Source organism: Magnolia sinica, chromosome 11, assembly GCF_029962835.1.
Source record: "Magnolia sinica isolate HGM2019 chromosome 11, MsV1, whole genome shotgun sequence".
Taxonomy (NCBI): domain Eukaryota; kingdom Viridiplantae; phylum Streptophyta; class Magnoliopsida; order Magnoliales; family Magnoliaceae; genus Magnolia; species Magnolia sinica.
The window spans coordinates 67,557,071-67,581,136 of record NC_080583.1 but is presented as its reverse complement, the minus strand read 5'-3'; the positions used below and the strand labels follow the sequence as shown (position 1 = coordinate 67,581,136).

The 24,066-nt window shown below is 38.9% G+C and overlaps 1 protein-coding gene across 3 annotated transcripts in view; it reads right to left on the bottom strand.

The window, feature by feature from the left end:
- Positions 1 to 24,066, bottom strand: part of LOC131219276 (pre-mRNA-splicing factor ATP-dependent RNA helicase DEAH1-like) — a 95,767-nt gene that overhangs the window by 45,818 nt on the left and 25,883 nt on the right. For all 3 annotated transcript variants that reach the window (XM_058214337.1, XM_058214338.1, XM_058214339.1), the window contains 5 exons: positions 23,509 to 23,595; positions 3,608 to 3,641; positions 3,472 to 3,526; positions 3,179 to 3,238; positions 2,619 to 2,690 (listed from right to left, as the gene is read on the bottom strand). In XM_058214337.1, coding sequence (XP_058070320.1) covers positions 2,619 to 2,690; positions 3,179 to 3,238; positions 3,472 to 3,526; positions 3,608 to 3,641; positions 23,509 to 23,595 — 308 coding nt within the window. The remainder of the gene's footprint in view (positions 1 to 2,618; positions 2,691 to 3,178; positions 3,239 to 3,471; positions 3,527 to 3,607; positions 3,642 to 23,508; positions 23,596 to 24,066) is intronic.

Sequence of the window (24,066 nt, the reverse complement as noted above, 5' to 3'; positions counted from 1 at the left end):
TCACAAATTTCATATTTCATTACCATCCCCGACCCAATTACTGACAACTTGTGGACATGATTTATGTCTTCCCCTTGCACTAGTCATATTGAGGAAAAACTTCGTATTATTTGCCTCCTTTTCAACCAAACTACCCTAAACCTCCGTCTCCATTTAATTTCCTCTTCTATGACTCTCTTTTTGAGATCATGCTGAAGCTGGAAACTATCCACCCTCTCCAATGCCGAGAGCACTGTCTTCCCCACAATTTCACAAATCCCCAATTTCCCCAACCTCAAACCCTAAATCCCCAATGTCCTCGAATTCCCCAAACTAGGGTCAAGTCAGTCACCTGAATGTATGATTATTTTTAGTTCATCCTTTATTGATTATTTCGAAGCCATACAAAAGGCATGACCAGTTTCCAGATACAAAACCATTCTGAATTGAATTTGCTCGAAGTTAGACCAGACTTGAATCTAATCGGATTCAGATACAGCACCCATATATGGCAAACGTGTCTGAACCCAATTACCCAACAAGCCTCAAATCATATTCTCTTAGTCGAGAGTCCAGAAACAGGTACATAGGTACCGAACCTGACCCATTGACAGCCCTATATTTAAGCGAGCTTCCCTCATTTCAGGCTTTCTCTGCGGAATTGTAACATTTTCTTGTAATACAAGTGTGTACTGCAACTCACTAACGTGGTCTCTAAGCATCCTGGCCAAGTTCATGTGATTAGCACTAAGTTGTGAATTTAAGGCTAATACAAGTAGCATTGGGGCTTGACCTAGTCTCACATGGGTGAGAGGGGAATTAGCAAGTCCAGGACATCCAGCTCCATCTCCTTTGCTCCTTTTCACAGGTCCATTTTGCAAGCATTTGATATTATCAGACAGGCACACTCTTTTAGATTATCTTTCACCTATCATGTACTTGTATATTTGCGAGAATCATTTCCAAAGTCACACCTAAGAATGTATAGAAATTAACCACTATATGATTAAGTAATTTCCAGAAAGTAATCAGATACATATTTACATACCCATGGCATAGAACTAAATGTCTCACAACTGTAATAATAAACCATGCATCTTAGATTGGTTAATAAACTAGATGCCTCATAATTGTACTAATAAACATTTTAGATTTTCTTTTATGGATAACAATAACTTTATTACCTAGGGAAAAGGTGGCAAGATCAAGTCACAACTACAAATGTCCGTCTTTTTTTTCCAATTTATCACAAATGTCTGATCAAGAAAAGAATGTTATCCGCTTCTGTAAAAACATGATGAAAATGAAATATTTAATCTAAAGGCAAAAATGTCATCTCAAAATGTCCTCGTAGTCAATGTCATCTATAAAATAGTTAAAAACAAACACAGATTGGTCTCGAGGTTTCCAGATTCAGTCCATCATTACCAATATAGGTGTCTTGCATTTAATAGGTCGTTCTGAAGGTATTCGGATTCATCCACCATTATTAATATAAATTGCATTTAATTGATTTTAAGCATGAACAAGAGTAATGGATTGTCAACATAGCCACTTAGAGAAGTTTTGAATTTGAGGACCATCTCAGTCATACAGTGTTGCATCTTGTAATTTTTGCATGGAGCTGAGATAAATTAGGGCAATCGGAGGGTCAAGTTTGGGTAGGGTACCGGTGTGCCGGAACCCAGACCCACCTAAAGGGAGACATGTTTGGGTCTTATCAGGTTCAGGTCCGAGTAGCACAGCCAGGGTAAGACCTGAAGCCAATCAGGTTTGGGTACTTCATACTTGTCAATACCTATTGCATCTTGGAATCCTAGGCACGGGTCGTGTTCAGGTCTAAAAGTGTGTTAAGTTGTTACCTTATTACAATATGCTGACCACAATTAGTTGGGATAAGGCTTAGATGATGCAGATGATCACCTTATTGTAATAAAATAGAAGGATTAGGGGGTCAGTTAGAAGGCATGAGTAGGCTCTAAAAGGGCAAGGGGAAGTCCCATAAGAATGCAGGTATGGTAAGAAAAGATTTGATGACCTATGGTTAGATAGAGTGGAATGGCGGAACAGGATTTGTGTAGCAAACCCTTATTAGTTGGGATAAGGCTTAAATGATGGTGATGATGTACTTAATCTCAATAGTAATATCAACCAGGTATATCCAATTTTAAACAGAATGTGGACCTGAACCAAACCCAATTTTTTAAAGGATCAGATAATTGGATCGAGAAACATTGAAATTGGGTCAGGTTGGGTACCCACAGATCCGGGTACCTGTTGATAGCCCTGAAAAAAAAAAAATAATAAATAAATATAAATAAAAAGAGCACAACTAAAGAAACCTATATCTTACGTAGAAGTGCAATTCCTTTTTCTATTTTATAGGTATGCTGGGCTCGATGCAATTCCAAATTTTTACCTACTATCATTGCAGCATGGGAATCAAAATCCAAATAAAAGTAGCCCAAAATATACCACTTCATTCCATATGAGTATGACAGAAATATGGATAGATAAAATTATAGGAATAAGAATAACTGGATAGAAAATTTCAACAAATCTTAAGGTCACATACAAAAATAACACTGCCTGTTAAACAAATTGAAAATGCACAGGCAAATGATACATGACCAGATTACCTCATCTCACGAATTTCTGCTTCAGTCAGTTTAACATCCCCAAACAGATATTGCTCGTCTTCTATGTCATCCCTATGATCAACAACTCAGCAAAAGTTAGAAACAGAAAGTAGGAGGTTTCTACAGATCTTGTAACAGGAGGATATCATCTTGGAGCCATTTCTGTGCTTCGGTAAAAGAAGATTCATCCAGAAGCTTCAAGAAACAGAAAGTAGGAAACACGAAACGATGTTTGATATCTACAGATTCTACACCCTTCTTTCCAGTTTTGGAATCAGAATAGTACAAGAGTGCTATAATGTAACCAACAAAAAAGTGGACCGGCATATGCATCAATATGAAAGGGTGTGGACTGGCATATGCATCAATATGAAAGGGTGTAATCTTTTTCTTTTGTTTTTTTCTTTTTTTGATAATCAATATTTTTTTGATAATCAATATGCAAGGGTGTCAATATCAGTTTCCGGTCAATTTTGTAACAAATACCGTAAATATACTCAGGATGAGATACATTAAAGAAAACATTTTAGCAACAACAATTACAAATTTTGCAGGCATACCTCAGCTCGTCTAACTTCTTTTGCTCCCTTTTCTTTAGATATTCTTGCCTTGAAACCTTCCTGTGAAAGCACAGCAGATCTCAAATGTCAAATGTGAATTATTAAATTTTTGGTACTCAGGGAACCTGGTTTGACCAGTATCCAAGCAGACTGATTTCAAGTTGCTTCAATTCCTAAAATATCAACCAGTCTTATACTGGTGCTGAACAAAGAACTCTTGGAATAGTTCAACATAACCAGCACAAGGCAATATCAATTATAAGTAAACAAAAAATCTGTGGATTAGTAAAAACCTTAGAGTTGAAGTGTCATTGTCCTCCAAAGCTTTAGATCTTCGAATCGCCTCCTCTATTACATGAAAGATCAGACTGGAACATATTTGGGAAAAGAAACAACCAAAAGAACTGCACTCAGTCAAAGGACTTGTACCTTCCTCCTCACGTGATAACTTTCGCTCTGTCAACTGTTAATGGGAAAATAAATAAATAAATAAATAAATAAAATCAAGAAACGAAAGGTACCATTACTCTAAACAAGATCCCAAAATTTTACAAGTAACCATAGAAGATTTTCCACTTTTTTTGGGGGGGAAGGTAAACTTCGATTTGATTGCAAAATATAGAAGATTTTCCACTGTTACTGAAAGCTATGGGTACATAAGACTACCAAATAAAAATAAAAATCACATCGAAATGTTTCTCTTGATATTCAGAAATCAATGGAATGAAAAATGCATATATACTTTGCATGTGCGACTGTAGGACTCTAGATGAATATATACATGTACGTTTTGCATACACTACACAAACACACTGTAAATGAATATATTCTTGCATGTTTTTTTGTGCACATGTGCACGCACAAACTATAGGGAAGTAGCACATGCAACACACATACAAAGAGGACAGGAGAGAAGTAAGAGCAATCCAGGAGGGGGAAACAAGTGAGAGAATTTTGCAGGAAGATGCAGGCTACATGCAAAGGGAGAGAAAGAAGGCCTCTTATGGTTTCAATGGTGGGCGACCCATCTTCACGTTTTCCTATGTTTTGGCCTACTCAAGCTTGAGATATGCCTCATTTTGTGCTAACATCCTAACATGAGCCTGTGCAACAGGTGTATGGCATGGATTTCACACAGTTATCACAGTCGGCCCCACGGGCCTTTGCTCCCTACTGCTATGCTCCATGCAAGCTACATGCAAAGATGAGAAATTCGAGCAGGCTATTCGTATCAAAGAATTGAAAATAAAAGAGATTGCTTGAATACGTCCTGAGGTATTGCAATATGATAAGTCAGGACTTCAGCCTTAGAATATGGGTGGTGCTCAAATGATTCAAACCGTTTATACGATTAGTCTCACAATATATTTTGAATAGGCAACAAGTAAAATCTCTCAAATTGGATTATTTCAAAGCTTTGAACTGTGGCTCTTTTGGATGAACCATAACCGTTGTACAATCAAATGATTAAAACATTCAATCTGAGACATTTTTTGGGCATCCCCCATTTAAGGGTACCCCAATCACATAAACGTTTTGGAAAATTGAAAATAACCAATTCCCAATAGTTAAAGTACCAAAGTATCATATTGCAATATGCCTTGTATTTGAGCAAACCTCAAAGACAAAAATACTTGTTGTGGGTGAACTGTAAACCGTAGGACAAAAGCCACATTTGTCGGTTCCCAAATACCCCTCAACTTCATTTAAAATGTATTCCCATACCCCTCGACTTCATTTAAAATGTATTCCCATGTCTTTAAACATTCGAAGTTTTCCACCCTACGAAACTAATTGCAGTGGCAAAAACATCCAAAAGCTGCTCGTATTATATTGTGTGTACGCAGAGAGGAAAAGAAAGAGACGTGTTATATCTCATACCACTCAAAATCATGAACCTCGCTCACTGCCCACGCATACATTCTCTCTCCTCCCCCTTGGAATTTTTCTTATAAGTTCTTTTTATTTAATTATTTTTCTTCTAAGTTCTAACCATCACCAAATTCTACAACTGACTGCCTTGGAAAATGCTAGTAAAAAAGACAAGATTTTACTAGCAAAAAACCAAGAAAGTGAACTGGAGAAGAATATCTAGTGAAGAAAGGACATTTTGGGGCATTTTGGATACTAGCATTCGTCAATCATGGATCCAACAATCCACAGATATGGTTTGAATTGTTGTTGCACGAAGCATGACGTGAAGTGGCAACAGATTCAGGTGCAGGAGCAGGATTAGTGAAGTGTCTATTTCAAAACTTTAGCAAGTATAAATGGCTAGAAAATGGGAGCGTGAGTCTGAAGCGTGATTTGAAGCAAGAGCGGCACTTGGTTACAAGGATTGTGCAACTAAGGTTTGAAATCAATGTTTGACACCTTCCAGGATTTCAGGATTGATGAGCCCACCTACCACCCTAAAATAAAAGGATGGACAACTACGAAAACGGTGTTATTGCACAATCCAAGGATTTGCAGCACCACACCCGCAAAACCATCCTCCGATATCGATCACCTGCCACCACCATCCAACAGCCATATCAATACTGTTGGCCCCACTACTTACCTCAAAATCACTTGAACTAAAATTCAAGAGCCCAAATTATTGACAGCAACATCCAACTGCTTAGAACAGTATCCAATGTTGCAAAATGCCAATACCAAAATCCAACATCTCTTAGAGACATCAAATGGCTGAAATTGCTCAAGATGGCATCTAACAGTGCAAGAGATTATTAGGTAGGTGAAAAAGAGGATCAAATAATCCTCCAAAAAAAAAAAAGAAAGATCAAATGGTAACAATTCACAATCCAAAGTCTGTCATGGAGAGATCAACAAGAGGCCCAAATTAGAGATCAATAGCAACTTAGCAAGAGATGGTAAATCAACAACGATGATAAACATCAATGGTAAAATCTTGCGATAATCGATGATCAATTGTTGGATCTAACGGTATTGATACAAGATGGTCGGATCTAGCAAATCATTGAAGATCAACAATCAGATCTAGCATTGGTGAAAGATCAACTGTCAAATATATTGATAAAGAATAATCAACAGTCCTTGCAGTTACAAAAGCCCAATGATCAGATCTAGTGATATTGGAAGATCAACAGTAAGGTCATGTGATAATGGAAGATAAACGATCAGATCCAGCAAGGATGGAAGTCAAAAAGTTGGACTGTATGATTATGTGATCTAGAACGTGTCACGGATACATTCCTAGCATGGATGGACCAAAAGAAGGTGGACCGTAAATTGATCATAACTTTTGATCTGGGTATCGTTACGGCGCACTAGACCAAGTATCAAGAACCGAAGCAACACGGGAACTCAAGGACGAGTTCTTTTGAAGTGGAGAGGACTGATGTAGAGCGGGTCGCGGACACTTTCATGTCCAAGATGGATCAAAAAAGGCCCGATCGGAGGCAAAAGCCATCAAGACCGCCATAACCTTAAAACAGGCATATCTTGCAAACCGGAATGAGTTACTCGACGTACCATATAAAATTTTGGGGTAGGACGAGCTACTTTAGCCAAACAACCCAGCTGTGCCGGGTTGCCCATGCCAAATTTGCAAGATTCTACCATATCAGCTGTCGAATTACATGTTTAACTCCATTTTTACTATAAATAGTAAGTTTTAGTTTGATTATAACTCTTCATCCATTTGGCATTAGGAGTTGCCCCCAACTTGAAAAGTGTTTAGAAAAATTAGGAGAATAACGTGGTTTGTCCACACAGGACACTTACTATAAATAGAAATTTACTATTTATATTAAGTTACGAATTTTAGGGAGTTTTAGTTATAGTTTAATTCCTAAACTTCTTCCAAGTCTTGGTATTCCTATTTAAAGGGTTGTAGACTCATTTATCAATATTCAACAAGTTTCTTTCATATATCTTAAAATTATTTCTATTTCTTTTCCTCGTGGATTCAAGAAGTCTCTGTGAGGAGTCCAGAGAAGTTCCGTGGATTCGAAGTAGTTATCCTTGAGGAAGACGATGATCGACCTCATCATGTTCATCCCTGCGTCAATTGGTATCAGAGCGAGGACTCCTCTCAGGCCGATGGCAAACAACAAAGGTATGAACCAAAATCCTGTGGACAGTGATCCACGGATTCGTTATCTTTCGGAAAGAATAAAAGCTTTCCACCGGGAGAGTCAGTTGACCATGCAAGAGCTGCAAGTAACCCTCAACCGTATTGTAGGTGCACTAATTCCGTCCCGAGTATAGGTGATGTTCAACCGCTCGTGGTTGCTGTATAGCACAACGCCGATTTCCGTAGAGCACTACCAGTAGTGAATCATAGGGCTATACCAGATAATACGAGTTCAGGGACGAGGACCTCGATGACGGCTTTGCCCAACAACCAGTCCATGGAGGAGATCGTCTAGATCGTATTGAAAGATACTATCGAGGTAAGGCCGAATTTCCTAGTTTTTATTGATTATTATGTATAGAAGATTTCCTCGACTAGCTTGCCGAAGTAGAACGATATTTCGATTACATGGATGTGCCGGAGCATAAAAAGGTGAAGTTGGTAGCCTTCAAATTAAAATCCGGTGTTTCTGCATGGTGGGAGCAATCACAACTCTCACGTGCCCGACAAAACAAGGCACTCATCTCATCATTGTCACAGATGAGACACCTCCTTCGATCACGATTTCTCCCTAGTGATTACAAGCAAGTATTGTTCCAGCGATATCAAAATTGCCAACAAGGGAATTGAACCGTCACAGATTACACTGAAGAATTTGAATGGTTGGCAACACAAAACAATATGCCAGAAACGGAATTCCTAGAAGGTAGCACGAGTTATAGGTGGGTTACGATCGGCGATTCAGGACCGAGTTCAAATGCACCCAGTCAGGACCGTGGATGAAGCAGTTCAGTTAGCAGAAACACAACTTGCGAGAGTTCCTATTCAGCCTTACCCTTTAACTCGGCCCCCCATTACGGGTCGCACTCAGGATTCAGAATTGACACGAGAAAAAGAACTAGTAGCAGGACATACTCAACCTTCCGCAACCAGTGGGAGCAGCCCATCTAGGCTTCAACGCCCTGCAACCCACTTGACCATTAACAAAGGGAGCACTAAAGGTGAGGCTGCAGAAGAAGACCCTACCTTTGATGAACATGAACAAGCCACTGAGGAAGGAGCACATGGCGAAGAATGGATAGGCGAGGATCGTAGTGAATCTCCAGTCGTGAGGTGATTAATGTACACCCCCACGGAAAGAATTACATCCACAGCAACATAATATATTTCGTACGCGGTGCACCGTCAACGGCAAGGTTTGTGATGTGATCATAGACAGTGGTAGTAGTGAGAACATCATCTCGAAAGTGATGGTGGACAAGTTGCAGTTACTTGCGACAAAACATCATTTCCCTTACTTAATTGGCTAGATTAAAAGGGTGAACGAGACCAAGGTAACTGAACAATGCACTGTCTCGTTTTCAATTGGTAAAACTAATAAAGATAAGATACTTTGTGACGTGGTAGACATGAAGCATGTCATATGTTACTCGGTCGACCATGGCAGTCAGACCGTGATGCGATCCACCAAGGACGAGACAATGTTTACGTCTTTGTTAATAACGGTCGAAAGATAATCCTTGCCCTTATGACACCAGAGAAACACCCCAAAGCTTCGAAAGTGGAGGGAAGCTCCCTCTTGACCATTCGAGGTTTTATGGAGGAATCCAAGGAAGCCGGCGAGGTATACATCGTAGTGGTAAAGGGCGAGGAATTGAAACCCTTAGACATTCCTTCAAGTTTAAGGCCTTTCCTGAACAAATTTAAAGAAGTCTAGCCCGAAGATTTACTCGATGGATTGTCGCCCATGAGGGACATCCAACATCAAATAGGCCTTATCCCCGGGGTTAGCTTGCCCAACCGCCCTCACTGTCAGGTAAGTCAGAAAGAATGTTAGATCTTGAAGGCAGGAGTAAAGGAACGGATCGATACTAGTTAAGTCAAGGAAAGCATTAGAACATGTATTGTGTCAGCTCAAGAGCCTAATGCCAAGAACAAGAAAATGGCTAATAAACATCAGTGTCAGAAGTTATCTCAGAATCATGAGCCAAGAGTCTTGAGTAACTCGAGGACGAGTTTTTTTCAAGTTGAGGGGTTTGATGTATAACGTGTCACAGATACATTCCTGGCATGGTTGGACCAAAAGAAGGTGGACCATAAATTGATCATAACTTTTGATATGGGTATCGTTACGGCGCACCAGACCGAGTATCAAGAACCGAAGCAGCACGAGAACTCGAGGACAAGTTCTTTTGAAGTGGAGGGGACTAATGTAGAGCGGGTCACGAACACTTTCATGTCCAAGATTGATCAGAGAAGGCCCAATTGGAGGCAAAAGTCATCAAGACCGTCAGAACCTTAAAACATGCATATATCGCAAATCGGAATAAGTTACTTGACGTACCATATATGATTTTGGGGTAAGACGAGCTACTTTAGCCAACCAACCCGGCCATTTCGGGTTGCCCACGCCGAATTTGTGAGATTCCATCATATTGACGGTCGAATTCCATGTTTAATTCCGTTTTTACTATAAATAGTAAGCTCTAGTTTGATTATAATTCTTCATCCGTTGGGCTTTAGGAGTTGCGCCCAACATGAAAACTGTTTAGAAAAATTAGGAGAATAACGTGGTTAAGCCACATAGGACACTTGCTATAAATAGAAAATTATAATTTATAGTAAGTTACGAATTTTAGGGAGTTTTAGTTATAGTTTAATTCCTAAACTTCTTCCAAGTCTTGGTATTCCTATTTAAAGGGTTGTAGACTCGTTTATCAATATTCAACAAATTTCTTTCATATATCTTAAAATTATTTCTATTTCTTTTCCTCGTGGATTCGAGAAGTCTCAGTGAGGAGTCCAGAGAAGCTTTCGTGGATTCGGAGTAGTTATCCTTGAGGAAGACGGTGATCAACCTCATCACGTCCATCCACGCGTCATTATGGAAGACCAATCATTGAATAGAGAGATAATGGAATGTCAATGGTCAGATCCATTGATAAAGTGTGATCAGCGATCAGATCTTATGATGATCTAGCAAATTTTATTTTGATAATTAACAGAACTTATTAAAAAGAAAAATAGGTTACTATCCAATAAGACAATTGATAAGTATCATGGGTATGCAAGGAATCACACTCATCTCCTTCAATGGTGGATGATCAAAGGTCAGATCAAAAATTGGATCTAGCAATGGTGGATGATCAACAGTTGTATCTAGCCCCATAGTGGATGATCACTTGTCAAAACTAGCAATCATTTTACACTAAGGTGGGCCAACCTTTGAAATGGCTTACATGTATTACAAGTGACAATGTGTAGGGATTCATGGTGGGGCAACCGTTATATATTCATGATGATGCCCATTACATGGTTAGGAACTTAGGATGTCACACCCATGAGATATTGGAGGTTATGGATAAAAGGTGAGGCCAACTATGTTTTATCTTAAGTTTCTTGCCATGTGTATAATTTCCACTACCAAACAACATATATACAAATTGTAGGATCTACGAATCCCGGTTCAAGATAGCTCACCAAACAACAAATTTACAAATTCCAAGATTTACTACACCTAGTGCAGAATGTGCCCACCATGCAACAAATCTATCAATTCAGAGACTAACAAATCCAGGATTAACAACTCCCACAGCCCTAGGACATACAACTCCTAGAATCCAAATGACCCAAAGGAGAAAGAAATTTGATTTTTTTTACAAGGAGGGTGGAGGAGGGATACGAGGGGTAAAGGAAATTGAATGTTGCATCAATGAAAATCCTCAGTTAGAATGTGAAGGGTTTATGGTGTAGAGAGAAAAGGCTTCAGATCAGGGATATGTGTTCTCATTGCAAGGCTCAAGTAGTTAATTTGCAGGAGACAAAAGTTGCGGGCTTGTATACTTGCAGATTGTAGATTCCACTGGTAAGGAGAGGACTGGGAGGTCCTCCATGTCGTTGGGTCTGCGGAGGGATCCTTGTCATCTGGAACTCTTTTCAATGGACCGCTGCAGTGGGTCTTTCTCAATTTCAATGTTGCTTAGGGAGAGGTCATTAACATTCAGATGGGTATTCCTTGCCGTTCCAAACCTATCAACACTGCGGTTGTCTTTCTAGGAGTTGGATGCAATTCATCGTAGGTGGCAATACCCGTGGTGTTTTGGGGGTGAGTTCAATGTGATCAAAAGTCGAGGGGTGGCCAAATAACACGAAGCACGCACGATTTCTCAGAGTGGATGGTTAGGAATGAGATGGACCTTCCGATGGGCCACATAAAGTTCACCTAGACGAATGGCAAGAAAATGCAGTCATGTCTAAGTTGGACCACTTCCTTGTCTCTCCCAAGTGGGTGGAGAAGTATCCTTTAGTGTGGCAAAAAGGGTTCCCGAGTCCAATTTGTAACCATTGTCCAATTTTCTTGGAGGTGGTTGAGGAGAACTAGGGCCTTCAGTATCGGTTACGTATCAGCCAATACGTAACGAATGACCCCGTTACCCCCCCCCCCCCCCAATTTTGTGACCGTAACAGTCCCATAACGGCTATTACTGCCCAACAACAGTCAAGGCGTAACAGTCAGAAAATGGCTAGTTTTTTTTCTCTTTTTAAGCTCCGATTTTTTACTTTTTTTTACACTTTTTACTTCCAAATTCTTCCTAAATCACTCTATTGCAATTTTCGACCACCCTTAGCTTAAAATTAAGATCAAAACAAGTTATATTAAGGATTTTCTTGATTCGAAGCTCCGTAGGCCATTTTTCAAAATTTCCTCAAAAACAGGTATTTATACTTTTTATTCATTGTATTGTTATTTTAATGGTAAAATATGATGTGTTAATCATAATAGAACATATTAATGTCCATTTAACAGATTATTGTTATGATTTTATATTTTTTTCTATTTACACACTATTTTCAGCCTTTTTTTTTAATTCGAAAAATCAATTTTTATTCAATGTTTTGTTGTTTTAATGGTAGAATATGATGTGTTAATCATAGTAGAACATATTAATGTCCATTTAACAGATTATTGTTGTGATTTTATTTTTTTTCTATTTATCCACTATTTTCTGCCCTTTTTTAAAAAATTCAAAAAATTAATTTTTATTCAATGTTTTGTTGTTTTAATGGTAGAATACGATGTATTAATCATAGTAGAACATATTAATGTCCATTTAACAGATTATTGTTGTGATTTTATATTTTTTTCTATTTACGCACTATTTTCGGCCCTTTTCTAAAAAATTCGAAAAATCGATTTTTATTCAATGTTTTGTTGTTTTAATGGTAGAATATGATGTGTTAATCATAGTAGAACATATTAATGTCCATTTAATAGATTATTGTTGTGATTTTTTTTTTTCTATTTAACGGCCCTTTATTTAAAAATTTTGAAAAATCGATTTTTATTCAATGTTTTGATTTTTTTAATGGTAGAATATGATGTGTTAGTAGAACATATTAATGTCCATTTAACAGATTATTGTTGTGGTTTTATATTTTTCTATTTTCGCACTATTTTCAGCCATTTTAAAAAAAAATTCGAAAAATCAATTTTTATTCAATGTTTTGTTGTTTTAATGGTAGAATATGATGTGTTAATCATAGTAGAGCATATTAATGTCTATTTAACAGATTATTGTTGTGATTTTATATTATTTTTTTTTCTATGTTCGAATTAGTGACTTTATGTTTATATTTTCTTATTTTGGACAGGTTTTGGAGTTTCTTAAGGTTTAGAACATCTTTATTGATTAGATTCAGAAGTTCGAACTTTCTGTTATTAATTTATTTACATTAGGTTTTCAAGATTTAAATTAATTAATTCATTCATTCTCCTATAAAAAGTAAATACTGTATATAAATTTAGAATAGCGAGTAGACTCACAATCTCGCATAGACATAGGTCATAGACTCATATCTAATCTACCTAAGGAAATGTCTGGGTCTAGCCAAGGATATTGGATGGCAACATTGTCAGAGGGTTGATGGTACTAGGCACCAAATGAAGTGCAACTATTATGACAGACTAGTAATTGGTGGAATTACGCGTCTCAAACAACATTTGGCACATCAAAAGGGTCAAGTTGCAGGATGTACTAGAGTACCAAAAGAGATAATGATTTTAATGCAAGCCAATCTGGATGAGTCGAAGGGTAAACGTGCTGCTGGACAAAAGAAGAAAGATGAGATTTTGAATGCGGCCCGACAGGATGTTTGATCCTAAATATATGGGCGTTCATGATAAAGATATTATTGATTCTGACGAAGATTCAAATTGGGAATTAACTACAACTAGGAGAGAGCTTGCGTTTTGCTCGTGAAGAGGAAGAACGTCGCCACATGTTTGGCGCGAGTAGATCAATACGTGACACAAGGGGGGCAGTGGCAGTGGCAGTGGGAGTGCAGCTGGAGTGTGACTGCTTTTGCAAGTAGGGGTGAGAGGGGTAGGTTTGGTGGGTTACAACGTATGTTTGGGAGCCGATGAGAGGCATCTTCACGTGATGCTCCTATACATTTGGATGAATGATGCAGGACAATTAACCACTTGCTCTAAAAGCTCGAACTGTTAGAGTATGGCGAATTAATCCCTTTATCTTATAGCCCAGGCCCCACATTTCATGGGTTAGGACCTCGGCCGAACCCCCTTCGTGGGCCCCAAATCACATGGGCTGCCCACCCCGAGTGTGTCCCCGCATCTCACAGGCTACCCCACTCGAGCCCGGTGTGAAATGCGCATTACTCACCCCTGGTAAGGAGTCTCGAACACGAGACCTCCCTCTTGGGCCCCAAATCGCATGGGTCACCCACCCCGAGTGTGCCCCTGCATCCAACAGGCGACCCCACTCGAGCCCGGTGTGAAAATGCCCCTGCATTAATGAAGAAGTAAATGAGCCTATAAGACCCTCTATTGATCCAATCCTGTTTAGGAAAGAAAGGGATCATTTAGAAGTTAGACATGGAGAGAGCATATGACCATGTGAATTGTGGTTTCTTGGATTATATGATGGGAACAATGGGGGTGATCAAAAATGGAGAAGTTGGATCCATGAATGTATGTGCTCGGCCAGATTTTATATGCTTGTCAATAGTTCCCCTAAAGACTTCTTTCAAGCATTAAGAAGCCTTAAGCAAGGGGACCCACTCTTCCTGTTTTTTGTTCACGATGGCAACAAAAGCATAGAGCAAGATGTTGGAAAGAGGTCAATTGATTGGGTTGTTATTGGTTTTACGGTGGAGAACGTCGATTTCCAAATATCGCATCTTCATTTCGATGACAACTCGATCCTCTCTTGTGATGTAGACATTGGACAATCTAAGGAAAATGGTGAGGTGCTTTGAGGAGGTTTTCAGGTTAAAGGTCAATATTCTCAGGATTGAGAGGAAAGCATTGAAAGGTGGAAGAGTCAACACCTTTCCTTTGGGGGGAGGCTTACATTGATTGAAGTAGATCTGTCGAATCTTCCAATTTATTTCATGTCCCTCTTTAACTGTCCAACTGCGAGTTAGAAAGGTTGGATAGGCTAAGACGTGGCTTCCAATGGGAAGGTGCTGAAGCGAAGAAGAAATGTCATCTTCTAAGGTGAGATCAGTGTTCGATATATTGGTATCGCGTTACATATCGCATCCTTAGGATACAAATATGTATCGGTTATCGCATGGGATATCGTTTGTATCAGGTAATTTACCGTACTTTTTAAGAAACATGAGGAAACATTGGGAAAATGGTTGATTTTTTCAATGAAACTTTAGGCCAGTGTTCAAAATATCGATGTCTCGTTACATATCGCACCCTTGGTATACAGATACGTACTGGTTATCGCACAAGATACATTGTTTGCATCGAGTAATTTATTGCACTTTTTGGGAAACAATGAGTTAATGATTGAATTTTTCAATGAAACAATGGGAAACATTGGGAAATTAGTTTATTTTTTCAACGAAACTATAGGGCAGTGTTCAAAATATCGGTGTCACGTTACATATCGCATCCTTGGGATACAGATACGTACTGGTTATCACACAAGATATATCATTTGCATCGAGTAATTTATCGCACTTTTGGGAAACATCGAGATAATGATAGAATTTTTCAATGAAACTTCAGGGATTGTAAAAAAAAAAAAAAAAAAAGACCTCGATACACATTTTTAAATCATAACATCTCAAAAAAGAAGTGCACATAATAGGTTTCCTTTTTATAGGGTCCTAAGCTATGCGTTGTCTTACTAAACTAATGCAACTATATTCAAATTGAATGCATAATATTTAGAGTGCATGTGATGATCATTTCATCAAACACTCCTAAATACTTCGAAATCAGTCTCAATTGACAGCTGGTTGAAGGGAAATTTTGAAAAAAAAAATATTTTTTAATAAATTTAATTTAATTTTTAATTAAAAATGATTTTTATTTTTTGAAAATCGACAAGGACTTAACAAATCAGTAGATCAGCCCTCATACATGCTTGATTTCATGTTTGGATTGTAACATTGCAAGCAATTTGGAAGAAATTGGGGATATTTCAAATTTTTCCCAATTTTCCTCAAATTGGACCATCTACGCTCAAATTTCAAAATTAGAGTTATGTAATGATCATTTAATCAAATACTTCGAAATTAGTCTCAATTGACAGTTGATTGAAGGGAAAAAAAATGAAAAACATTAAGAACCAATGGATATCGAAATCAAAGGTCCAACTCCATGATTTTTCGTGCAAAACATGAAGAACTAATGGATTTGTAACCATTTGACACTGATTTAACATAATTTCAACAAGAAAAAAAAAAAAGATCGGAAACTGAAAATGCTCACCAAATTGAACATTTAGGATATATTGGCACTACCTGTGCATTTCGTATCGCACAAGTGAGATACAAGATATATCGTGGGATATATCGGCCGATATCGTCGATATTTAAAACATTGCTTTATGGATTGTTAAAAAAAGACCTTAATACACACTTTTAAATCATAACATCTCAAAAAGAAGTGCACATAATATGTTACCTTTGTATAGGGTCTTGAGCTATGCATTGTCTAATTGAACTAAAGCAACTATATTCAAATTAAATAGATAACATTAGAGTGTATGTGACGATCATTTCATCCAACACTCATAAATACTTCAAAATTAGTCCCAATTAACAGCTGGTTGAAGTTTGAATATATATATATATGATTTTTTAATTAAAAATGATTTTAATTTTTAGAAATTTGACAATGACTTGACAAATCAGTAGATCAACCCTCATACATGTTTGATTTCATGTTTGGAGTGCAAAATTGCAAGCAATTTGGGAGAAATTGGGGAAATTTTGAATTTTCCCAAATCGGACCACTTACATTCAAATTTTGAAATTAGTCTCAATTGATAGCTGGTTGAAGGAAATTTTGAAAAAACATGGAGAAAATAAAGAACCAATGGATATCGAAATCAAAGCTCCAACTCTATGATTTTTCATGCAAAACGTTTGTAACCATTTGAAACTGATTTAACATAATTTCAAAAAAAAAAAAAAAAAGGGATCAGAAATTGAAAATGCTCACTGAATTGAGCATGTGGGATATATCGGCACAACTTGTGCATTTCATATCGCGCAGGTGGGATACAAGATATATCGTGGGACATATCAGCCAATATCATTGATATTTAAAACATTGGGTGGGGATATGTGTAAGTCGTACAAGGGAGGAGGAGCGGGGATAAGAAAAATTAGAGCAGTTAAACCAGGCTTTGCTAGGTAAATGGTTATGGAGGTTTGGCGTTGAAGAAGGGGAGGATGTGGAGAGAGGTGATAGTTGGCAAATAGGGTGTCCAAGAGGAGGGTTGGTGGGTGAAGGAATAGTCCCTCTATAGAGCTTTTGGGTTGTGGAGGGTGGTCTGAAGAGTGGTGAACAAGTTCAAGGGTCGAGTTCTCTTATAGCGATGGCCAAAGGATCCAATTTTGGGAAGTCTTATGGTTCGGCAAGAAACCCCTCCAGGAGTTCCTAGTGATGGCTAAGCCAGCCCCAAATTGAGATATCTGTTGCAAGATGCTTTTCCATTTTTGGAAACACAGCTTTTTGGTCTTCTCCTCGTAGCCAAAACCTGACAGAATGATCAATGATAGTAATATTGATAATATTGGCCAATATATCAACCGATATCTGATATTACTAGTATCGCAGTCAACGATACGAAACCTAATCGGAGTATCAAAATTCTAGTGTATCGCATTGCATCATTCAATCTCGCATGAGATTGATGGTATAATGAGAAATCGTGACTTTTCTTTTAAAATTTTCCTTTGTATCGACAATATAGATATCGACAAATATCATCGATACCGACAGGAACCGCACCAGTGTTTTGACTAAAACTCTTAGATCTTCATTTTCCTTCATTCTTGTGTGTTCTAAACACCTTTAGGGTGGATTTTGGTCCATCTTTTTCAATCTTTTGGGAGAAAAACAGAGATTACAAACCACAATCAAGATATAAGCAGATTTCGGGTCGATTCTAATTTGGTGAGTATTTTTTTTTTGCATGTTAATCCTTTCTGTTTTTTGTTTAAATCATACCAAATCAGTGTCAAAATGTTAGAAGTGCTTGATTCTTCATGTTTTGCATGGAAAATCAAGGATTTGAACCTTTGATTTCGAGATTTGAAGGTAGGTGATCCGATTTAGGGGAAATTGGGGAAATTTTCGCAATTTCTCCCAAATTGGTTGCAATCGTACTGTCTAAACATGAAATCAAACATATATGAGACCCAATCTACTGATTCATGTAGTTTTAGAGAATTTTCAAAAAATATATATATTTCTAATTAAAAATTAGTTAAAAAATATTTTTTAGAATTTTCAAAATTCCACTTTTATCAACAGTCAATTGGGCCTAATTTTAGAGTATGTAGGAGTATTTGATGAAATCACCATCACATACACTCTAACTTTAGGATTTGAGGATAGGAGGTCCGATTTAGGCAAAATTGGGAAAAATTCAAAAATTCAAAAAATATAATTACAAATTTATTTTAAAAACAATCGATAAATGTTAAAATTTATGGATGTAGTACACTGTCTTTGCAAACACAATGTTCTTTTGCAGGTAAAACATGTCAGGAGGAAAAGGGAGACAGCCTGACATTGGATGGGAGTACAGGACCCCTCTTCCCAATAATTGATTTGGGAGTGTTTGCAATGTGTAGCCATTTATCGAAGAGTGGAGGGCTAACCCGCTTGAAGGAACGTTTAGTGTTAGGGTATCGAAATGTTGTAAACATCCCTAAATGCCCAAAAGATGTGAGAGCACAAATGAGAGATTTGTAGAAAAAATAATATGAAGATTATAGACGATTGTACTGCACGGGAGAGGAAGATTGGGGAGGAGTTAGGGCGGGCATCATACACAAGTGAGGATGTAATAGATTTGGATGAGGAGAATTTTGATTATAAATGTGTTGTTGAATAGTGGGACATGGATCAGTCGAGGTGGTGGGAGGCGATAGGCCAAGATTTAAGGGGTCTATGCATGAGCGTGGTAGGGGGAGTGGAGCAGAGGGGAGTGAGGCAAGGGGTAATGGAGCAAGGAGGAGTTCTAAGAGGGGGTTGAAGTGTGGGGGACACAGAAGAAACTGAAGGAAATTATTAGTGGAGAGGATGTGAGGAAAAAGGTGGGGAAGTTCATAACAAAGTTTTTTTTATTTATGATCACATCCCCGCGAATAGGCAACGACCCTGCACTTCAAAAATATGATAAGTGAAGTGCAACGTGGGGTTGAGGGTGTGGTGTCACCCACACCGTGCAGCGTGGGGGTGAGGGTGTGGTGTCACCCACGTGAAACAATGGGGAAATATTTAGATGATGAATATGCAGAGATGCAGCGTTATGCAGATGGGTATCGTTAGTCGTGGGAGATGTATAGCCGCACCGTGAATCTGTGACGTGTGACTGGTGAACCAAACTGACGAGAATGTTGGTCATAAATTTTATGGTCTACTGTAAGGGGCGAACAGTGTTCATAAAGTCCATAGATGCCAGTAATAAGATATAAATAAATAAATTACATCTATGAGCTGATGCATGATGCCATGAAAGACATTAGGAGAAAAAACATTGGGCAGTTTTTTACAAACAATGGGAGTGCATTTATGAAGGTGGGGAAGGAGATAATGAAGAAGTACCATATGTACTAGACCCCCTACACAAATCATTGCATAGATCTCATGTTGGATGAGATCAAAGATAGGCCTTCAATGAAAGTCGTTATTATTGATGCACGATGCATCACAACCTTTATATACAACCACACCAGGTTACTATCTTAAATGCATGTGAGGTGTGATGGATATATAGTGCGCCCGGGCGACACGATTCGCCATATATTATATCACCCTAAATAGCCTCCTAAAACACAAGCAAGGGCTACGAGAGCTTTTGAGCTCTAGGGAGTACGCAAACTGGAATCAAAGTGGGAATAAAGTAGCTTGGAAAATTGAGGAGCTTGTATAGAGCAGCGCATCCTAGGAATGCATGCGTAATGTGTTGGGTATTCAAGAGCCCGTGCTGAGGACGGTTGATAATGAGGCATATTTGTCGATGGGATCCTTATATGCGTCCATATAGTTAATGAAAGATGTCATCTAGGCTAAAGACCCCAAAGCATATAAAAGGGTGCATGCGATAATCAATGATCCATGGGAAAGGACCCTTCTGCACCCACTTCATCAAACCTGAAAAGTAGTTACATAAATTTATTTTTTATCGTCTGTACACTTTAGTGCTTCACTAGTTCTTTGCATAGCATGTATGGCTATTTTATTGTTTTGATATGTGAATACTTATACCATATTGGGTTTCAGTATACTTCTTGAATCCCAAGTACCACTACAACCGGAGACTCTATAAAGACAACCCCTTGAAGAGGATTGTGCATGAGGTGTATGATAAGTTATTCCCCTACTGTCTGAGGAAAGGCAACTTTAGTAATGAGGTAAATATCTTATGCACTTACCTCCTCTCTAACTTCATTAAAACTTTCATACACTCCCTTTGCTAAATGCCATCAACAAATTGTTAGATTCTATGATTCTGTTGGAATGTTTGGGTGAAAGGCCACAGTGAGGGTGAAGGGTTAGATGATGGCATGTGAGTTGCTACATTAGTTACCTTTTACAACTTAAAATTGGTTTTCATATTTTAGTAGTAAATGTGCAACTAAGGAAAAAATTATCTATTTCACAAGCGAATGGTGGGCCACATATGGGAGTGATTAAGAGACTTTGCAGTGGTTGGTTATCAGTGTGCTCGCACAGACGGTGTCCTTCTCGCCCTGTGAAAGAAATTGGAGCACATTCCCTCTCATTCACACAAACAAGCGCAACAGATTGGAGTACGAGATGCTTCAGAAGTTAGTGTACTGCCACTACAACATGAAGTTACAAAGGAGGCTGCTCCACAATATAAAGAAGAAAGGCATAGATGACCCATTGGACCTAATGATGAACGGTCAGCATGCATTCGTTGAAGAAGATAAGAGGACCCACTTTACAAGTGGGTTAGGTCAAATGATTTTGACACTTCAAATGAGCGGCTAGAGCCGCACGTAGCGGCAAAGGCAGCGTCATAGGGGGTTGATGTTGACGCTCACGTAGAGTAGGCTAGATCTCCTGGCGAAGCTATTAACCCATTGACGAGAAGTCCAAAGGGCAACCCGTGACAGTGAGTATCACACGGGACACGTGGTGATGAGACTTTATCTAACACTAAGGGGGAGACGGAGAGTTATGCAGGTGATGAGTCTAATGACGATGATGATGGCAATGACAGTGACTCTAGCAAAGTAGCGATGATGGTGGCGGCGATAGCAGGGCTCGATTTAGGAGACAATCTTAAGGGCCTCTTAGCCCTTTCACTAGGGAGGGGGATTTTATCATGCCACGCAAGACACTAACCACGGTTCTCGTCCAGGACAATTGCAGCCCCATCTTATCTACAATAAGACATACGAGCTATCAAATTTTGATGAGATATGATGCAGGACAACCACCCACTTGCTTTAAAAGCTTGAACTGATAGAGCATGGCGAATCAATCCCTTTATCTCATAGCCCAGGCCACACATGCCATGAGTTAGGTCCTTGGCCGAACCCCCCTCGTGGGCCCTACATCACATGGGTTCCGCCTCACACGAGCCACCCGTCTCATACGGGTGGGGCCCGCCTCACACGGGTCGCCCACCCTGAGTATGCCCCTGCATCCAACGGGCACTCCACTCGAGTCCAGTGTGAAAATGCCCCAACATTAATCACCCCCGATGAAGAGTCTCAAACACGAGACCTCCCGCTCTGATACCACTTTGACGCAAGACAACTAACCACTTGCTCTAAAAGCTCGGCTGATAGAGCATGGCGAATCAATCCCTTTATCTCCAAGTCCAAGCCCCACATCCCATGGGTTAGGTCCTCAGTCGAACCCCCCTTGTGGGTCCCACATCACATGGGTTTTGCCTCACACGGGTCGCCCACCCCAAGTGTTTCCTTGCATCCCACAGGCCACCCCACTCGAGCCCAGTGTGAAAATGCATTGCATTAGGGGTGGCTCTAAATCTGGATCATGGACACGGAAGGGTAGCTCGAGTTCAGTTCCGCATCATAGATATGGATCACATACATATGAAGGTAGCTCGAGTTCTATGTCACAATAGGGATACATATACAGACTTGGTGGATATGCGGCGACGTAAGCGACTCCAGCAGTTACAACACATTGCTTTTCGACTACAGTCAGGAGTTCACTTCCGAGTACAGGCAGGGATATCCACAGTCAGGATATTGGCAACAATATGGATACTCGAGAGCTACATGTGTGCTCATCCCAAATCCATATCAGCCACAGACTAACGATTACGGAGTATCCACAGATGGGCATACTGGTTCAGTTTGGAAAGTATGAATATCGGCCTAATGTCAGAGAGTATCTTCATTGGTACCATTCTACTATGACCCAGGAACAGTAGTGTCGATTTGTGGAGCAACAATACTATTCTCAACCCCGTTAAGATGGAGATGATAGTTTCAAGTCACTGCACAGCTCTATGTGGGTATGAGCCACAACCAGACACATCATTCACATGTATATTTTAAAATTTCTACTACTAGTTTTGCTTTGGAATGTATTAGTTGTGTTTCTATAAATGTAAGAAATGTCTTCTTACATTTATAAATGTTATAAACTCACTTTGAATATAGTTGCATCAATTCAGTCAAACAGCCCATAGCTCAGGACCATATTCAAAGGAAACCTATTATGTGCACTTGTTTTTTTTTAAATGTTATGGTTTAAAAGTGTGTATTAATGTCTTTTTTAACAATCCTTGAAGTTTCATTGAAAACTTCGACCAATTACCCAGTGTTTCCCCATGTTTCCCAAAAAGTGTGATACATTACCCAATACAAACGATATATCCCATGCGATAACAAATACGTATCTGTGTCCCAAGGGCACATAACGCAATATCGATACAGTAAACACTAGGGAGGAATAGAGTGCTTATGAGGGACAACTTACAAAAGAGATCAATGGCATTCCCCAATTTTTGCATCATGTGTTTTTGAAGGACATGAAGTCGGTGAACCACTTGTTCATCCATTGCACATTTGCTCAGAAGGTATGGGAGAGGTTTCTCACCCTTTTCAGGATTTCTTGGGTGATGCCATGGTCTATTGAAGGGCTTCTCCTCCCATGGCATGGGGGAGGAGGTGGGGGTAAAGGGAGGGTGGTGTGGAGATTAGTTTTATTAGCAATCATTTGAGCTTTATGTGGGAAAACTGAAAAGGAATAATCGTACTTCTGTGATAAGGGCAGATGAGGTAGTTGTTTTTTAGGGGGCGATGCTAGATGTAATTTCTTAAGCCAATTGTATTGTCAAAGCATCCGACCATAGTGATTGGTTTGTAGTGGTTGGGTCGGTGGCAGCTATTTATTTTTTTCACCTTTGTGATGTCTTATTAATAAATTTATTCACCTTTCAAAGAAAAAGGGTGGATTGCAGTAGAGTTTTAGATGAAAGGAAAACATTTAAAAGAAAGAGGAGAAATCAGTTTCCATTTTATTCCCTCCCACATTTTAAAATAGTTTGTTTCAAAATGGTCAAAATGCCACTATCTTCCAGTGTAAATTATGCTCGATGAGGTTAACATAGGATGGTCAAGATTCTAATTAATTGTTATCCCGATGCTTCATGGATTTCGTTAGTGTTTTCAGCAACACACCATCAGAATATCAGATGATTCAGATTCTTCTATGTACCTTTCGTGTTCCAGCCGCATCTCTTTCTCTAATATTCCTCTCTAACTGTGCTCGTTCTTCCTGGTCGCGTATCCTAGCTTCCTCAGACTGCATGAAAAAAAAACATATTTTAGAATTAAAACAATAACTATACCTTCCTGAATCAATATAAGAAGAGAATATAGAAGGGCACTTGCTATATGAACCAATATAAGAAAACATATCGCACAAGCGATGCTAAGAACTGATGCACCAATCTCTTTTTACCAGAATGCTCCCAAAGACAAATGTTATAAACATCTACAATGTGTAAAGTCAAACAGTAGGCATCCCATTAGCAGAAATTCCAAGAAACTGCATCAATTACATCATTGAAAAATCCATCAGCATCAACGAAGCTCCATAGACTGTGGCAGACGAGACAGAAGTGAGCCTTTTTTTTTTCTGTGAGAAGGCAAGGAAATGAAATGATAAAGATGTTATATCATCTTTTCCATCATCAGAGCAACGGGACTAGATCCCAGTTCCCCCTATAGTGGGGGGAATGCATTAACCAACTAGACTCTCAAGCTGCAGGCG